The 25,133-nt window shown below is 40.3% G+C and overlaps 1 protein-coding gene across 1 annotated transcript; it reads right to left on the minus strand.

Moving 5' to 3' along the window:
- Nucleotides 1–9,659: 9,659 nt before the first annotated feature.
- On the minus strand, nt 9,660–23,573 carry LOC120069351 (DDRGK domain-containing protein 1-like). Its single transcript, XM_039021097.1, has 2 exons — nt 23,220–23,573; nt 9,660–9,770 (listed from the first exon to the last, which is right to left on the minus strand). Exons 1-2 carry the CDS (start codon nt 23,571–23,573, stop codon nt 9,660–9,662), a joined length of 465 nt encoding a protein of 154 aa, XP_038877025.1.
- Nucleotides 23,574–25,133: the final 1,560 nt, after the last annotated feature.

A 25,133-nucleotide genomic window follows, 5' to 3' on the forward strand; every position in this document is an offset into this window, starting at 1 on the left:
CTGATGGAGATGGGCTTTTTCCCTACGCCAACACCACTACCAGACCTGATCACGAGCGTGATCGTAGAACATGGATAGGACACATTTTTCCAATGCCCAACAATTGTCATTCCAAAGGTAGTGAGGGACTTCTACCACGGACGACTACATGGCAAATGGTGACCATAATAGGGCAAATGATGTCTTTAAGCGCAAGAGACATCAATGAACTATACTAGATGAAGGATAACCCGAATGCATCGGGCAACAAAATCATTGATGATCTCACTGAAGAGATGATGGAAGATGCGCTGTGAGTATTAACGCAATAGGGCACTAAGTGGACGGTTTCATTAAAAGGCATCAGGACCCAGACGTCCAAGACTCTACTTCCTGAGGCACGACTTTGGGTCTATTTGGTTAAACGGCGACTGATCCCAACTTCCAATGATAAAACAATTTTGAGGGATCGAGTCATGGCCACATATTGCATTGCGCGCGACATTCCAATTGATGTGGGCCAGTTGATTGCAAGGAAAATTCGAGGTTTTGTGGGGCACATAAAAGGGCAGTACTTCTTCCTATGGACAGTTTCAAGTTTATGCCTATCATTGGGTGTGGGCATTGATGAAGAGCCAATGGAAGAAGTTCACGGCCTAATAAACATCAAGATTTTGAGGTTGCTCCTCAAAGATTCCCCACACTGCCCTGAGCTCCTCAAAGAACGATGACTTGCTGATGGAGATGGGCGAATTAGCTTAGGTTTACTATACTTATTTTATTATCGCATTTTTTTGCTGCTTTCCTTTACTTTACCAAAATTTTATATACTTGTACAACACACTCTTTAAAGATTGAAAAACCTGGTCGCATATATCATAAACATACCACAATACCCTCAAACTGTCCCTGTGTTCGACCTCGGATCACATCAAGAAACTTGCGGTGGAATTACACTTGATTCCAACGTAAGGAAACTTGTGACAACGCATGGCATACTACTAAGAACATTCATAATTAACACATATCTAGAAGTAGTATCGCATCATTTCGAGCATAGCATATCATATGTTTTTAGCATCAATCCTAACTAGCGTTCATCAACAGTAATTAGAATGAATTAAACAAGTAAATTAATATGTGCTAAAGAAATAAATATGTTTAGCTAAAGCATGCTAGACGACATCTTCACCTGTGAGAGCAGAAGTGAAGATGCCATTCTGCCTATCAAGAGAAAATTAGAAGAATGCGTTAACTAAAGCGAGAAGTACTTCTAGAGATGGAAGCAACCTTGCGTTCATTACGTTCATCCTTGTTTCACCACAGAGATGTGGGAACTCGGCCGATCACCGAGAGGTGTGCGCCAAGGGAAAGCGGAACCGTAGTTAAATCTTTAACGCAATTAATGAACTTGCGATGTTGATATTAATTATCCTTTCTATTTCTATTCCTTACATAAAGTCTTGCAACCGCATAACACGATCCTTTGTATAATCTTCACAGTCAGTCTCAATCTCAGTGTCATGTATCAGTATCCTGTATCTTGTATCATAATAGCTTAGGTTTAATTTTATCGCAACTTTACTTTACTACATAATTTTACTTTATCGCAATGTAACTACCCTGTATAAACACAACTTTTATTAATTGAAAAACCCCTGGTCGCATATATCACGAACGTAAGGCATTAACTACACAATCCCTGTGTTCGACCTCGGTTCACTCTAAGAAAATTTCGTTGGAATTATACTTGGTTTCAACGCAAGGAAACTTGTGACAACGCATAGCATACTACAAGCATTTCATTAATAACGCATACATCTAGAAGTAGTATCACATATCATCGCATTACATTACACATCAACAGATTATGCGCTTACAATTAGCCTCAAGCACATGTGCTCGACAACCTCATATGCGGAAGTGACGCAAACTAGCTTTACGCCCATTCCACAACTCCAAAGGTGTTCTCGTAACACTCTTCGAAGGAACACAGTTGAGGATATACACTGCAATCTCCACTGCAAAACCCCAAAACGAGTCCGGTGAGGAAGCGTAGCTCATCATTGATCGAACCATGTCCAACAAGGTTCTATTTCTCAACTCTGCTACACCATTCTGTTGAGGTGTACCCGACGTTATGAGTTGGAAAACGATTCCATGTTCTGTCAAATAGTTCTGGAACCCCGAATCCAAAAACTCTCCACCCCGATTGGATCAAAGTGTTTTAATCTGTCTATCCAATGCATTTTCAACTTCAGCGTTGAACTCTCTAAACTTTTCAAAGGATTCAGACTTCCGTTGCATCAAATAAACATACCCATACCGAGAGTAATCATCAGTAAAAGTGATGAAATACTCATAGCCTACCATGGCTCACACATTCATCGAACCATAAAGTTCAGAATGCACTAACTTTAGAGGCTCTTTGGCTCAATGACCTTTTCCAGTAAAAAGTCTTTTAGTCACCTTGCCTTCAAGGCAAGATTCGCACATCAGTAAAGAATTTTCCTCTAACTCGCTTAGAAGTCCATTCTTCACCAACCTCTCAATCTCATTGAGATTGGTGTCCCCTAATCGAAGGTGCAATATCTTCTACGAGCGTAGGACGTACTTGAAATGAAGCTAATAACCCTCCTGTTTGATCGATTGATAATGCTGCCCTAGCATTATACAACTCATGAATCAGTGTACCCTTCACTGAATTGATACTAGCTCTAGCTGATCTAGTTTTTTGACCTAGAGCATCAACTACCACATTTGCTTTACCTGGGTGTTAGTCAATGGTACAGTCATAATCCTTGATCAACTTGAGCCATCTTCTTTGTCTCAAGTTTAGTTCCTTCTGATCAAAGATATGCTTTAAACTCTTATAATCCGTGAATATATGACACCGCTCATCAAACAGGTAATGTCTCCACAAATTTAGAGCTAATACAACTACTGCTAACTCCAAATCATGTGTAGGGTAGTTACATTCATGCTTCTTTAACTGTCGAGAAGCATAAGCTACTACCTTTCCCTCCTGCATCAGCACACATCCTAACCCTTGTCGGGATGCATCACAATAAACCTCAAACTCTTTACCTGGTGTAGGTAGAGTTAATATTGGTGATGACACTAACCTCTGTTTCAATACTTGAAAACTATGCTCGCATTCTAGCGACCACTCAAACTTCACATCTTTTCTGATCAGGTTTGTCAATGGTAGAGCTATCATAGAAAAGCCTTCCACGAATCTCCTATAATAACCTGCTAAACCCAGAAAACTGCATAATTCGGTTACATTCAGGGGTCATTCCCAGTTAACTATCGCTTCTATCTTTTGGGAATAAATGCTAACTCCATCAGCTGAAACTATATGCCCAAGAGATACGACTTGACCAAAAATCACACTTACTAAATTTGGCATATAACTCATTTTCTTTTAGAATTTGTAACACCATCCTCAGATGTTCTTTGTGCTTCTCTACACTACTAGAATACACTAGTGTGTCGTCTATGAAAACTATCACAAACTGATCCAGATAATGATGAAATATCCTATTCATCAAGTCCATAAATACCGCAGGAGCATTTGTTAATCCAAACGGCATTACTAGGAACTCATAATGTCCATACCTAGTTCTTAATGCAGTCTTTGGAACATCTGTCTCCTTCACCCTCAACTGGTGATAACTTGATCTCAAATCTATCTTAGAGAACACTGTGGCTCCCTTTAACTGATCGAAGAGATCATCTATACGAGGCAATGGGTACTTATTCTTAATGGTTACCTTATTCAACTGTCTATAGTCTATGCATAATCTAAGAGTACTGTCTTTCTTCTTAACAAACAAGACTGGCGCTCCCCAAGGCGACACACTGGGTCTAATGTACCTCTTATCCACAAGTTCCTGTAACTGAACTTTTAGTTCCTTCAGTTTCGTTGGTGCCATCCTATAGGGTGCCTGGGATATAGGTGCTGTACCCGGAACCAACTCAATAGTAAACTCCATTTCTCTGTCAGATGGTAAGCCTGGTAATTCTTCAGGGAACACATCTAAGAATTCTTGTACCACAGGTACATCCTCAGGTCTCAGTTTCTTATCCTGTGAAACTGATACATAGGCTAAATAGGCTTCGCATCCTTTACTCAACAGCTTCCTAGCCTTCACTGCTGATATTAAACTTCCTGGAAGTATTCTTTTACTTCCCACTAGGGTTATTTCTTTTTCACCTAGATTCCTAAATACTATTTCTCTTTTAAAACAATCCATAGTGGCATAGTGTTTACTTAGGAAATCTATACCTAAGATAATGTCAAACTCTAGTAATTCTAATGGAATCAAGTTAACCCAAAAACTCTGATTTCCAAGAATTACTTTACAATTTCTGTAATACTCATGTACAACTAGAGTATCTCCTACAGGCGTAGAGATAAAAAAATCCTCATTCATATGCTTAGGTACTCTATCTATATGTAATGCACACATGCTAGATATGAATGAGTGCGTAGCACTAGGATCAAATAATGCATAAGCGGATTGATTACATAAAGTTATCGTACCAGTTACAACATCTGGAGCCTCCTCTGCTTTTTGATGTGTCATAGCGTATACTCTACCCTGCTGCTGCTGCTGTTGCTATTGCTGTTGGGTTCGTCCAGCTACCCTTTTTGCTTAGCTACACCGGATCCCTCACCTCTAGTTCAGGTTGCACTAGGTTGGTTTACAATCTGTGTAACTCCTCTTTGCTCACTCTGTGGTCCATGACCTAGCTGAGGAAAATCTCTCTTGAAATGCCCAGCTTGGCCGCACTGGAAGCACACATTCCTATTGCCATAACATACTCCTATATGAGGCCTACCATAGTTTACACAAAGTGGTTTCCTCCCTGTACTAGCTACTGACTCGCTAGCATGACCTAATACTGATCTACCACTTGGTCCAGCTACAGGTCTTGACCTTTTTCGACTTAAGTTTTGTTGGCTCGTGCCTCCAAAACTCCTTATAGCCGACTGTCTAGAGAACGGGGGCCTAAATCTTTTACTTCTCATTTCTCCAGGCATTCTAAACTGTCCTACACCTGGCTGGAGTACATCTTCCCTCACTACACTCTGCTCTACTCGGATAGCGGTCTTAACTAATTGAGTGAAATTCACCCAATTGGATGTAGAGGAAACGGGTGTACGTATCTTTCTTCTTAGACCATTCTCAAATCTCCTACACCTCTCCTTCTCTTCTGCGATGATCGGAAGGGCATACTGAGATAACTCAGTAAATCTTTGCTCATACTCAGCAACCGTCAATACTCTCTGAGTTAGCCTAAGGAATTCCTCCCTCTTCGCTTCTTTAAAAGAACTAGGGTAGTATTTATCCTCAAATACTTGTCTGAACTCAGACCAAGTCATAGTTTCCAAACTACTCTTTCTAGCCTCTATCACTTTCCACCACTTCTAAGCCCCTTTCTGCAGTAAGAATGTTGCTAACTCGACCTTACGGTCCTCAGGGCATCTCATAACCATAAAACATTTCTCAATCAAATCCAACCAGACCTTAGCATTTACTGGATCTGTGGCTCCATCGAACGTCGTGGCACCTAATGCTTTCAGCCTCTCGATGTCGAATTTCTTTTCTGGATCATTCTGAATCGACCCTACACTTGCCGCCAATCTTTGAGTGATTCTATCAAATACTCGATCCTCCATTTGGGGTTCTACATCTACCCTTGGTGTACTGGACTCGTTTGTAGAAGTTGCTTCCTGCTCTACTGAGTTTCTAACTCTTTTCCCCTTCGAATCTGGGTCCCGTCTAACTTCAGGACCTCTGCTGGTAGGGTCAACATCCCTCGCCTCAGTTTGCTTGCTGCGTCTGCCACTTCTCCTCAGCATTTTTTCCAAATTATTAGGTACACATGTTCTAATGCATGAACTCTCTCTTTAATACTAAGCTAGCTCTCTCATTATTAGGGACTTATCTATGGGACTTAATCTAATGCATGAACTCTCTCTTTAATACTAAGCTAGCTCAAACCTTTCCCAAGTTTACGTATACCCTTGGCTTTGATACCAAGCTGTCACACCCCACCCAGACCACCCTCTTAGCCTAGAGAAGGGCATGACTGCAGCAGTTATCAACCCTTTGGCTGACACTTACTGCCTAATAACTCTTGCAGAATAACTCTGATACCAAAATATAACTTATATTCAGCAGAATGTCTTTAGGCCAAAAATTTATTAATTTAGAAACATAACATATTTAGAGTCATTACAACACTAGATTCACAAGTTCCAAAACCCAAAAACTCTAGTCCCTATATGAACAACAGTAACATGTGTACAATATTAACAAAAAACCCCCTAAACAGACGGGTTACAAATCTCTTTATCCTTTAGTGGCAGAGCAGATGCAGAGCTATCTTCAAAGGATTTGACCGCTACCTGTGGGGAGGGGAGACATTTGAAAGTGAGGTGAGCTTGCTCCCAGTGAGTGACTTAAGCAAGGTAATTGATTCTCATGCAAAAATCTCAATAAAGAGTTTAACTGAAATATAAGCTTGTACTGCAATATAAACATTTTCAAGCATAAAACATACAAAGCTGTTTTAATCATAAAACAGTAAAATTGTTTCCCAGTTGAGAATAACCTTCCTGTGGGCAAAAACAATCCCAATACCAACTGCTAGTCAAGAAAGAACCCTTTTGCTCGATCTCTGACTCTAAGTACCTACGTGCACGTGGCCATACTAAGTACTGTCATACCTTAGATACTTCTATTCAGATGCCTTCTCAAATGTCCTTTAGTATCTGGTTGGTTTGCTACCTTCTCAAACGTCCTTCAGTACTAATAGATACCTTCTCAAAGTCCTTCGGTATCTAGTTGGGCAGATACCTTCTCAAATGTCCTTCGGTATCGCGTTTTAAGTAAAACTAGTCATAAATCACTTTCTCTCTTTAAAGCATGTAAAGTATAACACATAAAAATATGGCTTTAAAGGTACTAATGCATGCTGAGTATATTTAACACATAGAAATCGCTTTTCAACAATTTCTCACACATGCATTCGTTTAAAACATAACTCAAGGTTTGCTTGGAAATCACTTTGTAAAACTACCTGGCATGAGAATAATCTTCTTTAAAACATGCTTTCTATATCACGTTGTAATAAAAAATTTTAAGCAAATGTTTTAGTTAAAACGTTTTAGCCACTCACCTTGATCGCTTAGGAGCTTTTCACTCTAGTAGCTCCCTTTTCTACCTCGGGCTCCCTTTTCACCCCTAGAATCTAGATTCAACTTATAGCTCAAATTACTCAGAGTTCTAAATCTTATTTTGAGCTACTTCTTTCTATAAACATATTCTAAAATGTCTCAGGAAGCTTACCCTAAAATTTGAGCTCAGAACCTCTCGTGGTTTGGCTGGAATCATAGAATATTCAAGACTGACCCAAGCTTATCTAACAGCCTGACCCTTTTGTCTTCTTCTCAGTTTCCAACCCCATCCCTTCAAGCTTTTCCTCTGGCAGCCCTACCTTGAAAACTATACTTTTAGAGCTTTCAGGTGGCTTTGAAATCACTCCAAACGCACGAGTAAATTGGGATAACTATCCTAAGTTGATGCGTTCTCTCCAGACTTCACTGTCTAATGCGTCCTCTTTGAAATTCTATGACTAACACATGGATTTTGGCTCCAACTCAAGGTTTGCTCAACTCTCCCACTCTTTTTACTGTATTTCGGAATTGTGATCTAAAAATGAAGTCTTTTGGCACTATTTATAGGCGTCCAAACCTTCTCCAGAGTCAACACCACCTACTTGGCTGCATGGCCAAGTGTTTCTCCCACACATTACCAACACATTATTTTGATCAGTGCAATCTAAGTGTCTTCCTCCTGTGTAACCAACGCATGAGCTTCCAATCTGATGCCATCATCTCAAATTCTTAAGGCTTAAGGCTTTCCTCCAAAGAAGACACATGGTTTGATGACGTTTTCACGGTGATCTCATCCCTTGTATGCATCCAACTCTTGGAAATTTAACGCATAATCCATACTCAATGCATAGCCTATCATGCATAGCAAGCCAATTCACTATCATTACAATTCAACTTAGCCATCGCAAAGAGCTAACCATCACCAACGCATAGGGTGACCGTCCATCCTCGACGCATGGCTCACTAGGCAGCATCGCACGGCTTGCTTGGCATGGGCGCATTATGTTGGCCACCGACGCATGGGCGTGCTGCACAGGCTAGCCGCTCGACGTATGGGCGTGCTACTTCAACGCATGGGTGTGCGACGTATGCTGGCCATCGCTCGCTTGCTCGGCCGCATAGGCTGCGCGCTCGGCTACATGGCAGGGCACCTCGACGCATGGGCATGGCTGCTCGTTAAGGCGCTCAACGCATGGGCGTGGCCGCTCGATGCATTGGCAGGGCGTCTGGCCGAGGCTGCTCGATGTATGGGCAGTGTTGTGTTAGAGCATTGATGGGAAACATTCTGCCAGTGCCCATCCATTGAAATCCTAATGGTAGTGAGAGCTTTCAATCATGGATGACTTCATGGCACCAAAGCTGCGGTGATCATGAAAGGAGAGGTAGTGCCTTTCAGCGCAAAGAACATCAATGAGTTATACCAGATGAAGGACATCCCGAGGGTGCTGGGTAACAAAATCATTGATGATCCCACAGAAGAAAAAATGGAGGATGCGCTGAAGATATTAATGCAACCGGGCACTCAGTGGTTGATATCTATGAAAGGCATCAGAACCTTGCGTCCAATAAATTGCTTCCGGAGGCGCGACTCTGGGTGTATTTGGTGAAAAGGTGACTCATCCCGATATCTCATGACAAAACAGTTTCGAGGGATAGAGTAATGGTCGCATACTGCATAGCACACGACATTCCAATAGATGTAGGCCAACTGATTGCAAAGCAGATTCGAGGTTTGTGGGGTATGTAAGAGGCCAATATTTCTTTCCTTGGATAGTCTTGAGCTTATGCCTTTCATTGGGTGTAGGTATTAAGGAAGAACCAATGCCAAAAGTCCATGGCCTTATCAACATCAAGATTTTGAGAATGCTTCTCAATGATTCCCCTCATTACCTCGAGCTTCCACTGAAAAGGCCCATTATCGATTTAAATGCACCGCAGCAGCCAAAGCTCAAGAAACAGTGCAAGATTGACAAAGGCAAGGAAAAAGTCCAAGAGCCATCACCGCAAGATCAAGAACCCTTTGACCCTTTACCTTTGATCATTCGCCCTCCAAGCCCTCCTACAAAACCTCTTTCCCCACTCCTTGAATATTTTACTAACCTCCTTCTCGCTCCTGATTCACCTAATGCATTTCCAGCAGCACCCTCCTCCCCTTCATCTTCACCGCATTTTTCTCCTCCACCGCCGTATGTTAAAGACCCACATGATTTGGGTGAAGGCACTTCTGCCCAACCCCAAAACATTGATGGTGAAACATCGCAGGCACAGCCTACCATCGCATCTCTAGCTACTGACCTTGCAGAAATGCATTCTCTTCTCTCTCATCAACATGACTTCTTCTGCCAGCAAATAACGGAGTTACACGAGTGACAAGCAGAGTTGCAATGCAATGTTACGATGACAAGGCAGGTGCTGATCAACATTCAACGCAATATCTACATGATCGACCTGAACCAAAGACAAGTGGCAGAGTGCAACCATGAGTACTTCAACTTTTTGACAGCCTATCTACATGGTCCCATGGTGCCTCCGCATTTACAGCAACATCTGCACTATGAAGAAACTCCTCGTGTTCCTCCATAAAATCCTCCTCTTGAGGCTCTTGAGACCATGTTATGTTACAGTTATTCTTTCATTTTATTTTATTTCTATGTGTAGAAGCTATTCCTTGATTCTTTATACATGCTCAAAATTTTATATTACGATATTTGTAGTTCTATGTATACTTGGTTAATTTTTAATACAACTGAGTAACAATTCTTTCCGTATGCGTTAGCCTCTTATTTATCGTCATGTGTTAATTATTGCAATGTTCTTTATCTTATATTTTGCGTTATTCATAGCGCTGCCATGATGAGTTATATGCATACCCTTAGTAACATTTCTCACACTTTGTACTTTCTGACTAACACTTAGATAATTCTTAGCAATAGCACTGTTTTACCTTTTATCCTTCAAGGCTCTACTCAAACCTTCTTTTCAAAATTTTGACTAAGTGTTTTTCTATTCTATCCAAAACAATGCAATGAGGACCTTGCACATCTCTAAATTTAGGGGTGGGGAAAGTCTGAGCAGATGCGATCAAGCGGATGCGGTTATCCTTAGGAAAATATGTTCATTATTTTGTCAAAAAAAATATTCATACAAACTCCAATGTCAGCGCGAGGGAAATTAAAAAACAATCCCAACCTAATAGGAGTTAAGTCATGAAAGAAACCTTCCCGTAGTTGGATGTTCGCATGACACTCGTGTGGGCAAGCAAAAACGAGGGTGGGTTTCCAAGAACGACACAATATGAGAAGAGAAAAATGATAAAAAAAAAAATAAGAATATAAGGGACAACTCCTCTGATCAGCAAAAGTAAAACTTAGCTGAAAATCAAGAGTTGAAGTTGAGATTGGCACACAACCGTAGTTGGATGTTCGCATGACACCTATGGGATCAAGCCAAAATGAAGGGTGTAACCATGATCAACAGTCTCTAATAAAACGATGTAAACTAGACCACCGCATACAGACGCACCAAGTTGTTTTTGCAAGAAGATGTAAACATTCTCTTCAAAACAAGAAGAGAATTTTTTAGTAGAGATTTGTCGTGTAAAAGAATAAAGTAGGGCATGTTTATGAATTATTAAAGGATAGAACGAAATTGCGTTGTTAAGTAATGTTGCCTAGGTGAGCATTCGGAGCAACCAATCGATGCAAAATTGAGGATAAGAATGGAACAATATTGCCTTAGTTGAAGATATGCTTGAGGAAAAGCATATATCTAAATTTGGGGGTGTGATAACTTGTACAAATACAAGTTATTTATACTGTTTTATTTAGATATTGTGACTAAAAGAAAGAAAAGTTGCATCGATAGTATATAAATTGGCTAAGAAATGCGAAAATTATGAAATGTCATAAATACACCCACTGACACCATTGCGATGGTAGAATAGAATGTTTCAATTTTTGTTTTGTAGGAAATAAGTCACCACATGCGTTCATGGCTCGAAGACAAGATAAACAACGCATCTACGTCGCATTGCGCCCATCAATCAAGAACGAAGAGATGATCAATGTAATGACGGTGCATGTGATAATCGATCAAGAGCTTTAGCAATCAACGCAATTTCAACCTCATGCGGTAATAAAAAACAACACCGCATGTGGCGATAGATCGAAGATGTAAAGAGCAACGCGTTTGCGAAAGATTCTGACAAGTGTACACTTTCAGTTGTGCATTTATGACGGGTTGATTGCGTAACAGAAGGAATTTCTCATTCCGCCATTTCAGGAACTACCATAACTAAACAGTGGGGACCACACATTCAAAGAGCCGATCCTCGCCTATAAATAGCTTCTGCAAATTCACTAAAAAATATACATGTATACATAGAGACGCACATGTACTGATTCTGAGAGAGAGGCTGGTGTGAAGCGATTGTCCAGAGTAGATCTGGGAGAACCATGAGACAAGGTCGAGAGGTGAGTCTCTGAGCAGAGAATTTTTCCAATTCCCGTAGTTGAAGCTCTGTACGAAGGTCAATTTTACGGGGAAAGCAAGCCTGAGAGGGAAGCTTTCCTCTCCACCACTTTCACACGCTGATAAGCACAATCTCCAATCAAGATCTGTGTCAAGACGTTGACACTCTTTTTGTATTTGTTTCTAATCTCTATTTCATCATCTGTATTCGTCTTCTCTAATCTTTCATTCATAACATGTATCAAACGCTTAATTTTAGAATTAAATGTTATGATAGTCACCATTGTCATCTCTCTATCTCTTCTCGTACATCCATAATCCATTTTCTCCATGATGTGTTCTTAATCCCCTGGGTAAACAGCAAGAATTAAGAGAGTGAATTAATTTATGTTAAGGAAATAATTAAGTTTAACTAAAGCATACGCGACAACATCTTCACCTGTGAGAGCAGAAGTAAAGATGTTATTCTGCCTATCGATAGAAGGTTGGAAGAATGCGTTAACAAAAGCGAGAAGTATTTCCAGAGATGGAAACAACCTTGCGTTCATCACGTTCATCCTTGTTTTACCATAGAGATATGGGAATGCGACCGATCACCGAGAGGTGTACGCCAAGGGAAAGCGAAACCTTAGTTACGTCTTTAACATGATTAACAAACTTGCGATACTTTTACTCTTTACTCTTTCTTCTTCTGCTTCATTCATAAAGACTTGCCATCGCATACATCGACTCTTTGTACAACTTCACAGTCAGTTCTTGACTTTAGTATCATGTATCATGTATCTTGTATCTTGTATCATAGTAGTTTAGGATTTTACCTTATTAGCGCATTTTTATTTCATCGCAATTTATATTTCTGTACAAACCCGAATTCGTTATTCATTATTAAAACCCGGTCGCATGTATCACATAAGTATCGCATTAACGAAAACAATCCCTGTGTTCGACCTCGGATCATTCTGAGAAACTTGTGTTGGAATTATACTTGGTTTAAGCGCAATAAAACTTGTGACACGCACTACTTCATCACATACTACGAACATAACACTCTCAACGCATATATTTAGATGTAGTATCGCATAAAAATTCTCTTTATCACAAAATACTTGAGCGCATATAGCACATCATTCGTTTCATTCATCAACCATGCGTTAGAGTAGATAAAGAGATTAAAACTAAGTCATCAGCATACTTATGGGATCAACGCAAGATTGGTGGAATGAATGCATCAACGAATATCTCGGGAAAATCAAAATATGATGTTGACATTTCACCTACCACGTCGTTAGCAGCAAAGATTTAGAAAGAACTAAACGCTCCGCAAATTTCAAAATCAAAGCAGTCCATTAATGCTGTCAGTGATCCAGGCTCTATATAAAGAAGTCGATGAGCATAATTTCAAGTTATCCAAGGTTTTCGCTTGAGGTTCGCCTAGGGCAGATCCTTGTGATCTAGACAAATGCGTGAGAAGAATCTTGAGAGTTCTTCACCTCCTTCATCCATTTCGAGTGACGACGAGAGCCTTCGACCGGAGCTAGATCTCGAGAAAGTCAGCTCCTCCGCTCATCCATGGTACCACCGGCAGCATTGATGCACATCTGCTAGAAGCAAGTTATTGCTTCCTGCCAGTCATTTCATTTTCTCTTCTTTTCTTATATTGTATTGTATACATTTTGTGATTAAGGAATTAATACATGATGTGTTCAATACATTTCTGTGTTTTCTTCGACTCCATCTCCATCTTCTTTACTTAGCATCTTTAACTTTCAGTGCATCAGTTAGTGAGATTGCTATAGTATCGCATACTTAGTCATGTGGATTAGGGATATGAAGCATGTAGCAAACCACCGGGAGGTGTGTTGCGTGAGTGTGTGAGAAAACCTTATTTGCTTAGTGTGAAGCTGTAGTGCACTCGTCCATGAGTAGAGTCAGCAACAATTAACTGTGTGGGAAGGTAAGTGGTTGGTCGCATTAAGCAATGTAAGTAAGTATTCACTATGGATAGGAATAATCTTACGTTAACCAAGTTCATGCGACTACCTTGTCTTATGTATGCGTCCATTGCACCTTTAGAGCTACTCAGGAGAGAGTCTAAAGAAAGAACCTGACTCAAGAGAGCTAGGTTAGAATCGATGCTCATAAGCGCTAGATTAGGTTTGCATAAGCAAGAATGGAGACTTAGGAATAAGTTTTGTTTGCTATCACACAGCGTATGCACCCTACGGATAGGATATTGCATGCGTCCAGGAAGTAGGATATGGTGGTTATATGCAGCCATCATGCTCATGTGGCGAAAGCACGTGAGCAAGTTATAGGGGTTTAGGCTGGCATAGGCTTCTCAGCACTTTCGCATATCCATCGCATACATCCTAGAGTTAGGCTTAGTGTGTATGGCATGACAGCATGGCTTGCGTTGACTAAGGTTGCCTTTGCGGTCACTCTTAAGGGTTGCAATGAAGACATCTCCACATTTTATCTATTTTCCCATTCATTTGTTTCACGTCAAGAGTTGTCGTGTATCGACCTCTCTTTCATACTCTCATTACGTTGTCTGTTAGTTAAGAGTAGGAGTAGTGTTAGCTTAACAACCCCTCCAACATTCTTTTATTCAACCACCACATGCACATTACCACAACATCTTGCTACAAGTCCCTAAGTTCGACCTCGGATCATGATGCTTTATTTTATTCAATGGAAATACGGATGATATGTGTTGATGGTTTGCGTTATGCACTCAAGTTTCCCCAGTGGAATTCAAGTGTAAATCCCTCTGAGTTTCCTGGTAAGTCCAGGGTCGAACACAGGGACTTGTGAAAATAGTTGCGTTGGTAATGTTTATGAAAACTTTGTGGTAACCGAGTAAGTAAATAAAGTGTTGGGTGTGTTGTTGTGTTGATGAAAAAGAAGTAAATAAAGGCGGCGGATTTGAGAAAAATGGTTGCGTTGATAGATGTAATGAGTATGCGATGAACGGGTTGAGAAGATCTTTAGCTAGTGTTACTCAGGAATGCGTCCAACTATGCGATCATGCTACAACCATGCACAGTAAGTCATTTCCCAATGTAAATGCGATGCTCCTAAGTCTAGGACACATGTGTTGAATGTAAAATGTCCATAGAGCTTATCCCTAAGTCTCTACTCTTGTCCTATGCGTTGATGCAAAATGCATGAAAGCAAGTTGACCACATACAATCATATCTTATCGCTAAGATGCATGCGATGCGTTAATAACAAATAATGCTCATTTCTAAGTGCCTATCTCCCGTTTATGCGTTCTAATCTGGTTCTTCCAAACCGAGATTCTGACCTGACCTTCCCAAGTCTAGATCCTGTCTTTAGACTACCCTCCCGAGTATCTCTAACAGACGAATGAAGTATACATAAACAAGATAATCGCAAAGAACGAAGATTCCCTCGTTATGCTAGCTAACTACTTCTCAACCTATTCAACTAATTTAGATACTCATGCGTAAATGACAGAGAGTGAACAGATATAGAGAAAGAAATTCCATTCTTATAAATGAGTTGAGTACAAAATGACACTGGAAAGTAAGGGTAGAGAGCCTAGTAGCAACTCCTTATTGACCGAGGCTTCCATAGGGTGATTCTTCTTGGGTGAATGTTTGCGAGCACGATCAACGCAAAGTCTTGCGGTGAAGATGCACTCGACCAGTGAATTCCTATGATCGCCATCTTTGCATTGCATTAACGCATATTTTGCACGAAAACATAAAGATCAATCGTTCTAATGCGTTTGACGCATGAAACCGCAATATTATAGAATTTATGCTTAATGGACGCAATTTAACATATTTCATCAACGCAATCCAACATTGTTTAAGGATTTAGCACTATGATAACGTGCATTTCTGCCCGTTATCACACCCCCAAATTTAACAATGCTTGTCCTCAAGCATAAGCTAAAGATTCCTTTAGCAAGTTAGCCGCAAAGTTCTTTCCCTAGATTTCTCAAGGATATTTCGTTCAAATCCTATATGCCAGAATTTCCTTAAGTCTTATTCAAATCTCTTCCTAAAATACTTCTAAGACTTAGGGATTGCAAGCTTAACTTTCAAAAGGACTTTACTAAATTCCGGAACATCGCATGATTTATTTCAAAAAGAAAAATTTTCCACTGGGGTGTCAAATGATTTATCCTTGCACAAAAATTTTCTTCATTGTTATATATTTTCTTTTTTCTGACCTTGCACTGATCTGAGTGCCTTGCCTTCATTTTGGCTTGCCCCCACATGTGTCATACGCACATCCAACTACGAGCAATGCACTCTTTCTCAGACTAAACTCATACCGATTTGGCAGTTTAGTTGCGGTCATTGATTTTTGCGTTGATCCTGGTGACTTACTTTCGTTTTGGCTTGCCCCCATGTGTGTCATGCGGACATCCAACTACGGGTAAGTGCCTTTCACAACTTAACTCTTATCAACATGGTTTTCCCATTGTATTGATAGTGGAGTTTTTATTCTCAAATTTTTTTTATAGCAAGGTCGAAAATAAATACCTCACCCCCAAATTTAAAATGCGGAAATGTCTTCATTGTCGAAAGAAATTAAAATAAGTCATGCGATGGTCATAGAATGCGTTGTAAAGAAAGTTTGAAAGAAAGCTAGCAAACCCCTAACTTCGAGAAATATTTCATGAGGTGACTATCTTAATATTAAGTTGACTCTGATATATACGAAAGACATAGAAACATATTTTTCATGATTGAAATCATACTTGGCAAAGAAACAACATGTGGTAAACTATTAAATTTATCTACTTGTCAAATGATTGCAGTAATCAAGGAGGATGTAGTGATAAAACTTTGAAAAGTAAAATGCAATGTGATAGGGCAAAATTTGAAATAAAGATGAGGAAGAGTACACCCCCAAATTTAGCGCTGTCGCCCGCATTATGTATTGATTCATCCATCCTTGCGGCGATCTTTGCTTCTGTGGATTGCGGTGATGGAATGAGATCATTTGTTTCTTTGCAATCCTATGCCTTAATCCTAGTAAACAGACAAAGAGAGGGTCAACAAAACAACAATTTTTTTTAGAGAAAGAAAAATAAGTAAAATACAGATAATAGTAAAGTGACGAAGAGTTGAATGTTCAAGAGTCGAGTAAGGGATAGTCCGGGTTTTTCAACTTTGCGTAGGCTGTTTCTGGCTAGAAATCTCCTCCGCAATATGCCTTGACCGTTGTCCATTAACTTTAAATGTTCGACTGCCATCTTTAGTGATCAGTTCCACCGCACCATGTGGAAATATTGCTTTGATGATGAAGGGATCGGACCAACGCGATTTTTATTTTCCTGAGAAGAGCCACAATATTGAATTGAAAAGTAAGACCTTTTGCCCGACTTGGAGGTTTCTAGCGCATATGCGTTTATCATGCCAGCGCTTGGTGCGCTCTTTATAAATCTTCACATTCTCATATGCGTTTACCCTCCATTCTTTTAGCTCGACCAACTACAGTTTTCGCGCATCCCCTCTTTCTTTAAGTCAAAATTCAGTTTCTTGACCACCCACAATGCTTTATACTCCAGCTCCAAAGGCAAATGACACGGCTTGCCAAATACCAATGCATAGGGGGACATACCTATTGGTGTTTTAAATACGGTCCGGTATGCCCACAACGCATCATCAAGCTTCATCGCCCAATCTTTCCGCGAAGGTTTTACCACCTTCTCAAGTATCAACTTAATTTCTCTATTGGACACTTAAGCCTGACCATTCGTTTGCGGATGGTATATGGTGGCCACCTTTTGGAGGATATTGTATTTGTGCAATAGCTTCTTTATATTGTGATTGACAAAGTGTGATCCTTCATCACTTATGATGGCACGGGGAATGCCAAAATGAGTGAAAATATTTTTCTTGAGGAACTGGGAGACTACTACCGCATCACATGCGGCGCATGCTATTGCCTCTACCCACTTGGAAACGTAATCGATAGCCAATAAGATATAATGCTTGCCATGCGAAGGAGGGAATGGTCCCATGAAATCAATCCTCCAGACATCAAATAACTCCAACTCCAAGATAGTGTTCATTGGCAATGTGTTCTTCCAAGAAATGTTGTTGGTGCGTTGACACCGATCACATTTCATCATGTAGTCAGCAACATGCTTAAATAATGAAGGCTAAAAGAATCCACTTTGCAAAACTTTGGTTGCAGTGTGTTGCCCTCCAAAGTGCCCTCCATATGGCGAATTGTGGCACTGTGACAATATGCGTTGTTGAGCAGCATTTGGTATGCATAGTCGAATGATTTGGTCTGCACCTCTTCTATACAGATTTGGCTCATCCCAATAATAATGTTTGCATTTATGCTTGAGCTCTTCTGTTGATGGTAGGTGTAATCTTCAGGAAATTTTTCACAAACCAAGTAATTAACGATGTCTGCATACCAGGGCAATTTTTCTATGTGGAACAGCTGGTCGTTCCAGAAATATAAACAACTCATCTCAGATTCATTGTAGTCAACCTCAGGATTTTCCAATCTGGACAAGTGATCTACAACTGATTTTGTGTCCCCTTCCGATCAATTATCTCGATATCAAAATTCTTGAAGGAGGAGAAACCATTTGATCAACCTCGGCTTTGCGTCCTTTTTTATCATTAAAATATTGATTGTCGAGTGATCAGTGTGAATGAGTACCTTTGTTCCCAACAGATATGCCCTGAATTTCTTCAACGCAAAAATCACAGCCAGGAGTTCTTTTTCAGTGGTGTATAATTTATTTGAGTAGGGTTTAGAGTTTTACTCGCATATGCGATGGGGTGCAAAATAGTTTTTCTTCTTTTGTGCTAATGTAGCTCCATCGCATAACCACTTGCATCGCATATGATTTCAAATGGCATTGTCCAATCCGGCGCAATCAAGACGGATGCGGTAATCAACGCATCTTTTAAAACTCTAATGCGTTGAGGCAATTTTTGTCAAACTCAAATTTTCTGTCCGCCTCTAGCAACGCACTCAGTGGTCTTTGCAATCTTAGAAAAGTCCTTGACAAATTGTCTATAGAATCCACATGCCCAGGAAGCTTCGTACAGCCTTCACCCTGTTGGAAGGTGGGGTTTTTCAAAATTGCTTCAATCATTGCTTTGTCCACCTCCAACCCTTCCCGGGAGAACTGTGTTCCCAACACTATACCCTCTTTCACCATGAAGTGACATTTTTTCTAGTTGAGCACCAGGTTCGTCTCTTCACATCACTTCAGAATTTTCTCCAAATTGGGAGGCAGACTTCATAAGTGTTCCCATAAATGGTATCCACAAATATTTCCACTGAATCCTTGAGGAATCTAAAAAGATTACCATCATACACCTCTAGAACGGGCTCGGCGCATTGTAAGAGGCCAAACGGCATGCGGCGAAAAGCGAATTTCATATGTGCAGGTGTGAATGGTCTTGTTCTTGATATTTCAGGAGCTATCATGATTTGATTATACCGGACAACCCATCCAAGAAGCAATAAAAATCATTCCCTGCTAGTCAATTGATGCATTGTTTTATTAGGTGGAAATATGGATGATATGCGTTGATGGATTTGCGTTGTGCACTCAAGTTTCCCCAAGAGGAATCCAAATTAAAATTTCTCTGAAGTTTCCTGGAGAGTCTAGGGTTGAACAACAGGGACTTGTGAAAATAGTTGCGTTGGAGATTTTTATGAAACTTGCGGTAAACCAGTTGAATAAAATAAATTTGCGTTGTTGTTGCAATTAATGAAAATAATAATATGAATGCGTCAGAGTTCGAAAAGAGTTGGTAAACGGGAAATACAATGGAATATGTATGAACGGGTTGAGAAGGGTTTCGGCTAACACTCCTAGGATGCGTTCATTGCCTTCTGCGATCATGCAAACATGCATACAATAAGTAAAACCACTCTCTCGGCGTGAATGCCACGGCTTCTAAGGCTAGAATGTCATGCGATAAATATGCGATAGGTTTACAGGTTTTACAAACATAACCTCATTTTCTATTTATGCGATGAACAACATGACATCACACAATAATGGACCGCATAATTATCATTCCTATTCTAGGATGCATGCCAATGCAAGTTGACAAACATAGCTTATTCTCAAGTCCCCATCTCCTGTTTATGCAAGCCTAATCCTTGCTCTTTCGAGTCCAGATTTTCTAACCTAAGCTCTCTCGAGGGACATTAGTTCTTTCTTTAGATTTCTCTCTCGAGTAACTTTAAAGGGATTATTTTGCACAACATAAAAAACAGATAATCGCAAGCAATGAAACTTTCCTAGTCATGTTAGCTTAGTTTTCTCAACCCATTCAACTAGTTTAGCTACTCATGCATATTAAGAGAGTGAGCAGATGTAGAAATAGAAATTCCATTAATAGAATATAAGATAAAGTACGAAATAACAATGCAAGTATAATTTAAAGAGCTTGAAACAATTTCTTGCTTGCCAGGCCTTACAAACTGTTTTCTTACTCATGCTCTAAAAGATATTCTTCTCTTCGCGAGAAGTCGGCCCACTCTCTGCTCTTACGCCCCAAGGTTCTCTCTCGAGCTGTCTGGACGATCTCCGATGTCCACCACTCTTTCTCTTGATCCACCGTTAAAATGGAAAAAGAAAAACTAATGAACAGAGTATGAACTTGTAATGGGTGATGAGGTAATCGACTTGCTTAAACCTTCTCTGAAAAAAGAATGCACTTGGGTATTTATAGGGCATCAAAGGTGAAAAGGCAGCTTTCTCTTCCTGGTTGTACAAATGGGACAACTTTAAATTCCGACTGACTGTGCACCGGATAATTGTCACTGAATAAAGGCAAAGATGTACTTTGTTGAACTGTTATGGCTGTCAAACTTTAATTTGGATCCGGACTTGCCGTTAGCTTTCTATCCCATCGATTCTTAATTGTCCTTTCATCCGAAGAAAGCGCCCACCATTGTTTCGGTGATTTCTTCTTGGGTGAAATGATTTGCGAAGCACGATCAAGCAAAGGTCTTGTGGTGAAGTTGTGAACCAATGTACTATCCTATGATTGCATTCTTTGAGTGCGTTAACGCATTATTCTGCAAACAAAAAATATAAAGAATCAACTGATCTAAATGCGTTGGACGCATGCGACCGCAATATTTAGAATTTATGGCTTAATGGACGCAATTTAAACATATTTTCGGTTCAACGCAATCCAACATTGTTTTAAGGGATTTAGGCACTATGATAACGTGGCATTTCTGCCTGGTATCACCACCCCCAAATTTAACAATGCTTGTCCTCAAGCATAAGCTAAAGATTCCTTTAGCAAGTTAGCCGCAAAGTTCTTTCCCTGATTTCTCAAGGGATATTTCGTTCAAAATCCTATTATTGCCAGAATTCCTTAAGTCTTATTTTCAAATCTCTTTCCTAAAAATACTTCTAAGACTTTGAGATTGCAAAGCTTAACTTTCAAAAAGGACTTTTATGAATTCTGGAAAATCGGATGATTTATTTCAAAAAGAAAATTTTCCCCGGGGTTGTCAAATGATTTATCCTTGCACAAAAAAATTTTTTCTTTCTTTTTGCTATTTTTTCTGACCTTGTGCTTGATCCGAGTGGCCTTGCCTTCGTTTTGGCTTGCCCCCACAGGTGTTAATGCGAGACATCCAACTACGAGCCAATTGTTACTTTTCTCAGGGACTAAAGCTCATTAACCAACTGGAAGGTGGAGTTGCGGGTCATTATATTTATGCGTTGATCCTGTGACTTACCTTTTCGTTTTGTCTTGCCTTCACGTGTGTTCATGGGACATTTCAACTTACGGGTAAGTGCCTTACTAAAGTTAATCTACTTGTGGATATGTTTGTGGGTAGTCAAGGGGAGATTGTGGTGATCATTCATTTGTTGGTTGCGGGATGGAGGAATAAGATAAGTGCTGCTTCGCGTAACGTTTTCGGCAATTCCAGCGCCTCATTTCGTTTTGTAAAGAAAACAAAGAGAGGGTCAAATTATTTTAAACAAAATAAAAGGGATATTTATATATATATATATATATATATATATATATATAATTATATTAGAAATAGAAGTGACAAATGAAAAGATAGTAAAGTAAGGATAATTTTGAGTAGTGGAGAAAAGAGTTGAAGACTTGAGATTTTCCAAAACTTTGCATCCCTGATAAATTGCGATCATCTGATAACGCAGGGACCACCTACTTCCTTTTTCATTCAAGGTTTCTTAACTCCATAGAGTCGACTTGGCGATGCCAGTCTTCTCCATTGTATGCCTTTACTCGCTGCCCATTGACCGTGAATATGTTGGTTCCGTCATTATTTGATAATTCCACCGTGCCATGGGGAAGTACTTGTCGAATTATGAACGGTCCGGACCAACGAGACTTTAACTTTCCCGGGAAGAGTCACAGACGTGAATTGGAAAGCAAGACTTTCTACCTGACGTGGAGGTTCTTACTGCATATGCGCTGATCATGCTGATAACTTGTAGAAATACAAGTTATTTATGCTGCCTTATCTAGATATTGTGGCCAAAAGAGAAGGAATATACGTTGATTGTATGAAAATTAGCTTAGAAATACAATAATTATGAAACCAAGTCACCGCTTGCGATCAAGGCTCAATGAGAAATAGAGTAAAATTATCCTCTTCTACCATCTTGACGATGTTAGTGGGTGTAATTGCATTAATTCTTAATTATTGTATTTCTGAGATGATCGCTCTCGATCAGCATATCATCATTCTCCTTTCTCTTAGATGATCGCTTCCTGGCCGATGCAGGCTCGCTGCTTGCCTCTTCTTTGCGCAAGGCGGGCTGCTTGCCTTAATTTCTTTTCCCTCTCCTTGTGCTGTTCCTCTTTCTCGCGTTCAGCGAGCTCTTTGCCCTTACTTTTATGTAAGTGCTTTCTATTTGCTTTACGCTTCCTCCTATTCTCTTCCGCACACAATCTTTCCTCTTCTTCCTTCTTTCTCCTTTCTTCTTCTTCTGCCTCTCTCTCTTCTCTCTCAAACTCTTCTTCGAACTACTTAGAGGCCAGCAATATGCGCTGATCCTCCTCGCGCTTCTGGATCCCTTCAAGTCGGGCAAGCTCGTTATTTCTTCGCATTTCTTCAAATTCTAATCTTCTTCTTCTGTTCCCTTCTGCGATGATGAGCTTGCCTCGCTCCATGTTTCTTGCTTCTATTCTTCTTCTTTTCTTCTTATTTCCTCCTCTTCTAGTGCTAACATTAATTGTTGAGGGTCGATGCTAGACCCTTGCGGTGCATTCTCCTTGCGACGCTGCATTAGGGGGGTTCCCTTTGTTTATTCTCCTTTGTACGTCACAACTAATTGTGTTTCTTCAGGTTGCGACGGCTCCATCAATTGCACCGTTTCCCCCCAATCCTCCTTTATGGAGGTCGACTCTCCATCCTTCTCAGGGCTTGTAGCCCTCTGTTTGGCTTTTTCTTCTTCTCTCAGGTGCTTCTTCTCCTTTCGACGCAACCTTCTCTCTTCTTTCTTCTCTCTTCTTTTCTTCTTGGCCTCTTCATCTTCGTCATCATCCTTTTTCTCTTTGTTCTTTCTGAACTTGTGATGATGCGATGACTCCGCCTTTCCAACCTTATTTTCCTTTCTCTTCTTTTTCTTCTCGTCTTCCTTCTCAGCCTCTGCTGCCTTCTTCAATCTAGCTTCGACTTCCTTCTCTGCCTCAGCTGCCTGCAACTCTTGCTTCTTGGCCTCTTCTGGCAACACATCTCTGGCGACTTCCTCCATTGCAATGTCAGGAGCTATTAACTCCATCTCTGCTTCTCCGACCTCTTCAACTGCGATCTCGTTTTCTTCTCTTTCAATTATCTCAATCTCCTCTTCTTCCATTTGTGGAGGCTCATCAAAAACTTCTACAATGATGGTGGCCTCCGGAGTCTCTGGGACCAAAACATCATTCCCTTTATCTTCTTTCTTCAACCACCACATCTTCCACCACCACTACTCCATCTTTTATTGTTTCCTCAGCCACAACCACCGTCTTCTCCTCCGTAGGCAATGGCTGGTTTACAACCCCTGCCTCGGGCAGTCCTCTTCCTTGCTCCAAGGTGCTTAGGATGTTGCCAAACACTTTCGTGTCGTTTCGCCTCTTCCACTCACTTTTAGTGGAGACGGACAATGCTGGCATTGGCAAGCTTTCAGTGCTTCCTACTCTTTTGAACGCAGGAGGCCTAACGGCCAAGGGATTTCTCCGGGTTCTTCTGGTGGGCCTTGAGACAGAATGGGTTTCGACGGCAAGCTTGCGACTGGCAAAAAAAGAGAGAAGATAAGATGTGGATTGCCAAGCATCACAAGAACAAAATAAGAAAAATTTTCGTCCACCAATCTCGATACTAACATTTAAATTCTGCCTTACTAGAATTCCTTCTTTAATTTCTGGAACTAAAAAGCTTTTTAATGATTTCAATTTCAAGACAAATTATTGATTCTATTGTCCGAATTGGTCATTCTTGCCAGTTACTTCTAGATGCATTTAATTCATAAAATCTTGGCGATGTTAATTCCATTATGAGTTATCCTTGTAAGTCAAGTGTAAATGAAGCCTTTAATTTGTGCAATAGATTTGAGTCCACATAAAGAAAAATAAATAAAATAAAAACAACAAAAAATAAAATGCCTATGTTAACAAAAATAAAACATTGAAAACAGAACAAGAAACCAAATGACAAAAATGGAACACATTACAAACCTACTCGAGATAGCATTGCCGATCCACCGCATACATCAATTTGTATTTGAGTATGAAGGGGTGTTGTTGCGCTGTCGTATATTGTCCTTTTGGGCTCCGTCCTAGCAACAAATTGACAGCTGAGTGGGTTCCAAGCGTATCCATCCACAGAAATATGAATGGTTTCAGGGGTTGTGAGTATGCAGGGGATATATGTGATTAATTAGAGATTTATGCACGTGGCCTGCGGTTGCAGATAAGCAAGTTCGTTAAGGTGTGGAGAGCAGCGATGCCGGTGGTTGATCAACTATTATCATAGCGTACCATATTTTTTTGATCGAATAAAATATTAAGAAATGTTTGGTCTGGTAAAATCGAGAAGAGTTCCATCGATTCGTTAAATCCCCCAAGCATTTATGGGCTTTGGCAGACAAAAGAAACATCCTTTTTTTTCTGAAAATTCCAATAAAATGCGGGAAGGTGGGATACGTCGCGCCCTGTTTTGAGAATGCCTTGAGGTCAGTCCTGCAGCCACGAATCGGAATTTGGGCTACCATGGGCCCAACCTATAAAATACCCTTTCCCCTCCTTCTTTGGAATTTCTTATTACCAGTTAACTCGAGAACCCTAGCAATTTTTTCTTTTCAGAACTTCTTTCTCACCCAAAAAAGCTCTAAGTTAACCAGTTCCTTTTCAGACCCTTTCTTTCCAAATCCGTTCAAATGGCCGACCAACTTCAAACCAAACCTACTTCCACCGCCTGTCCCTGACCCAAGCCCAATGCATTGGCGAGAAGGCCAAGCAATTTCCCCTCGCTGCCT

Source organism: Benincasa hispida, unplaced genomic scaffold (genome assembly GCF_009727055.1).
Source record: "Benincasa hispida cultivar B227 unplaced genomic scaffold, ASM972705v1 Contig32, whole genome shotgun sequence".
NCBI lineage: Eukaryota > Viridiplantae > Streptophyta > Magnoliopsida > Cucurbitales > Cucurbitaceae > Benincasa > Benincasa hispida.

Bases quoted from the DNA above. Each gene is read 5' to 3' on its own strand.
- LOC120069351 (XM_039021097.1), bottom strand. From the start codon at position 23,573: ATGTGGTGGTTGAAGAAAGAAGATAAAGGGAATGATGTTTTGGTCCCA. The intron at 9,771-23,219 runs GTTGGAAAGGCG...TGGTCTCAAGAG, and splicing joins AGAAGAGAAAGGAAAATAAG to CCTCAAGAGGAGGATTTTAT.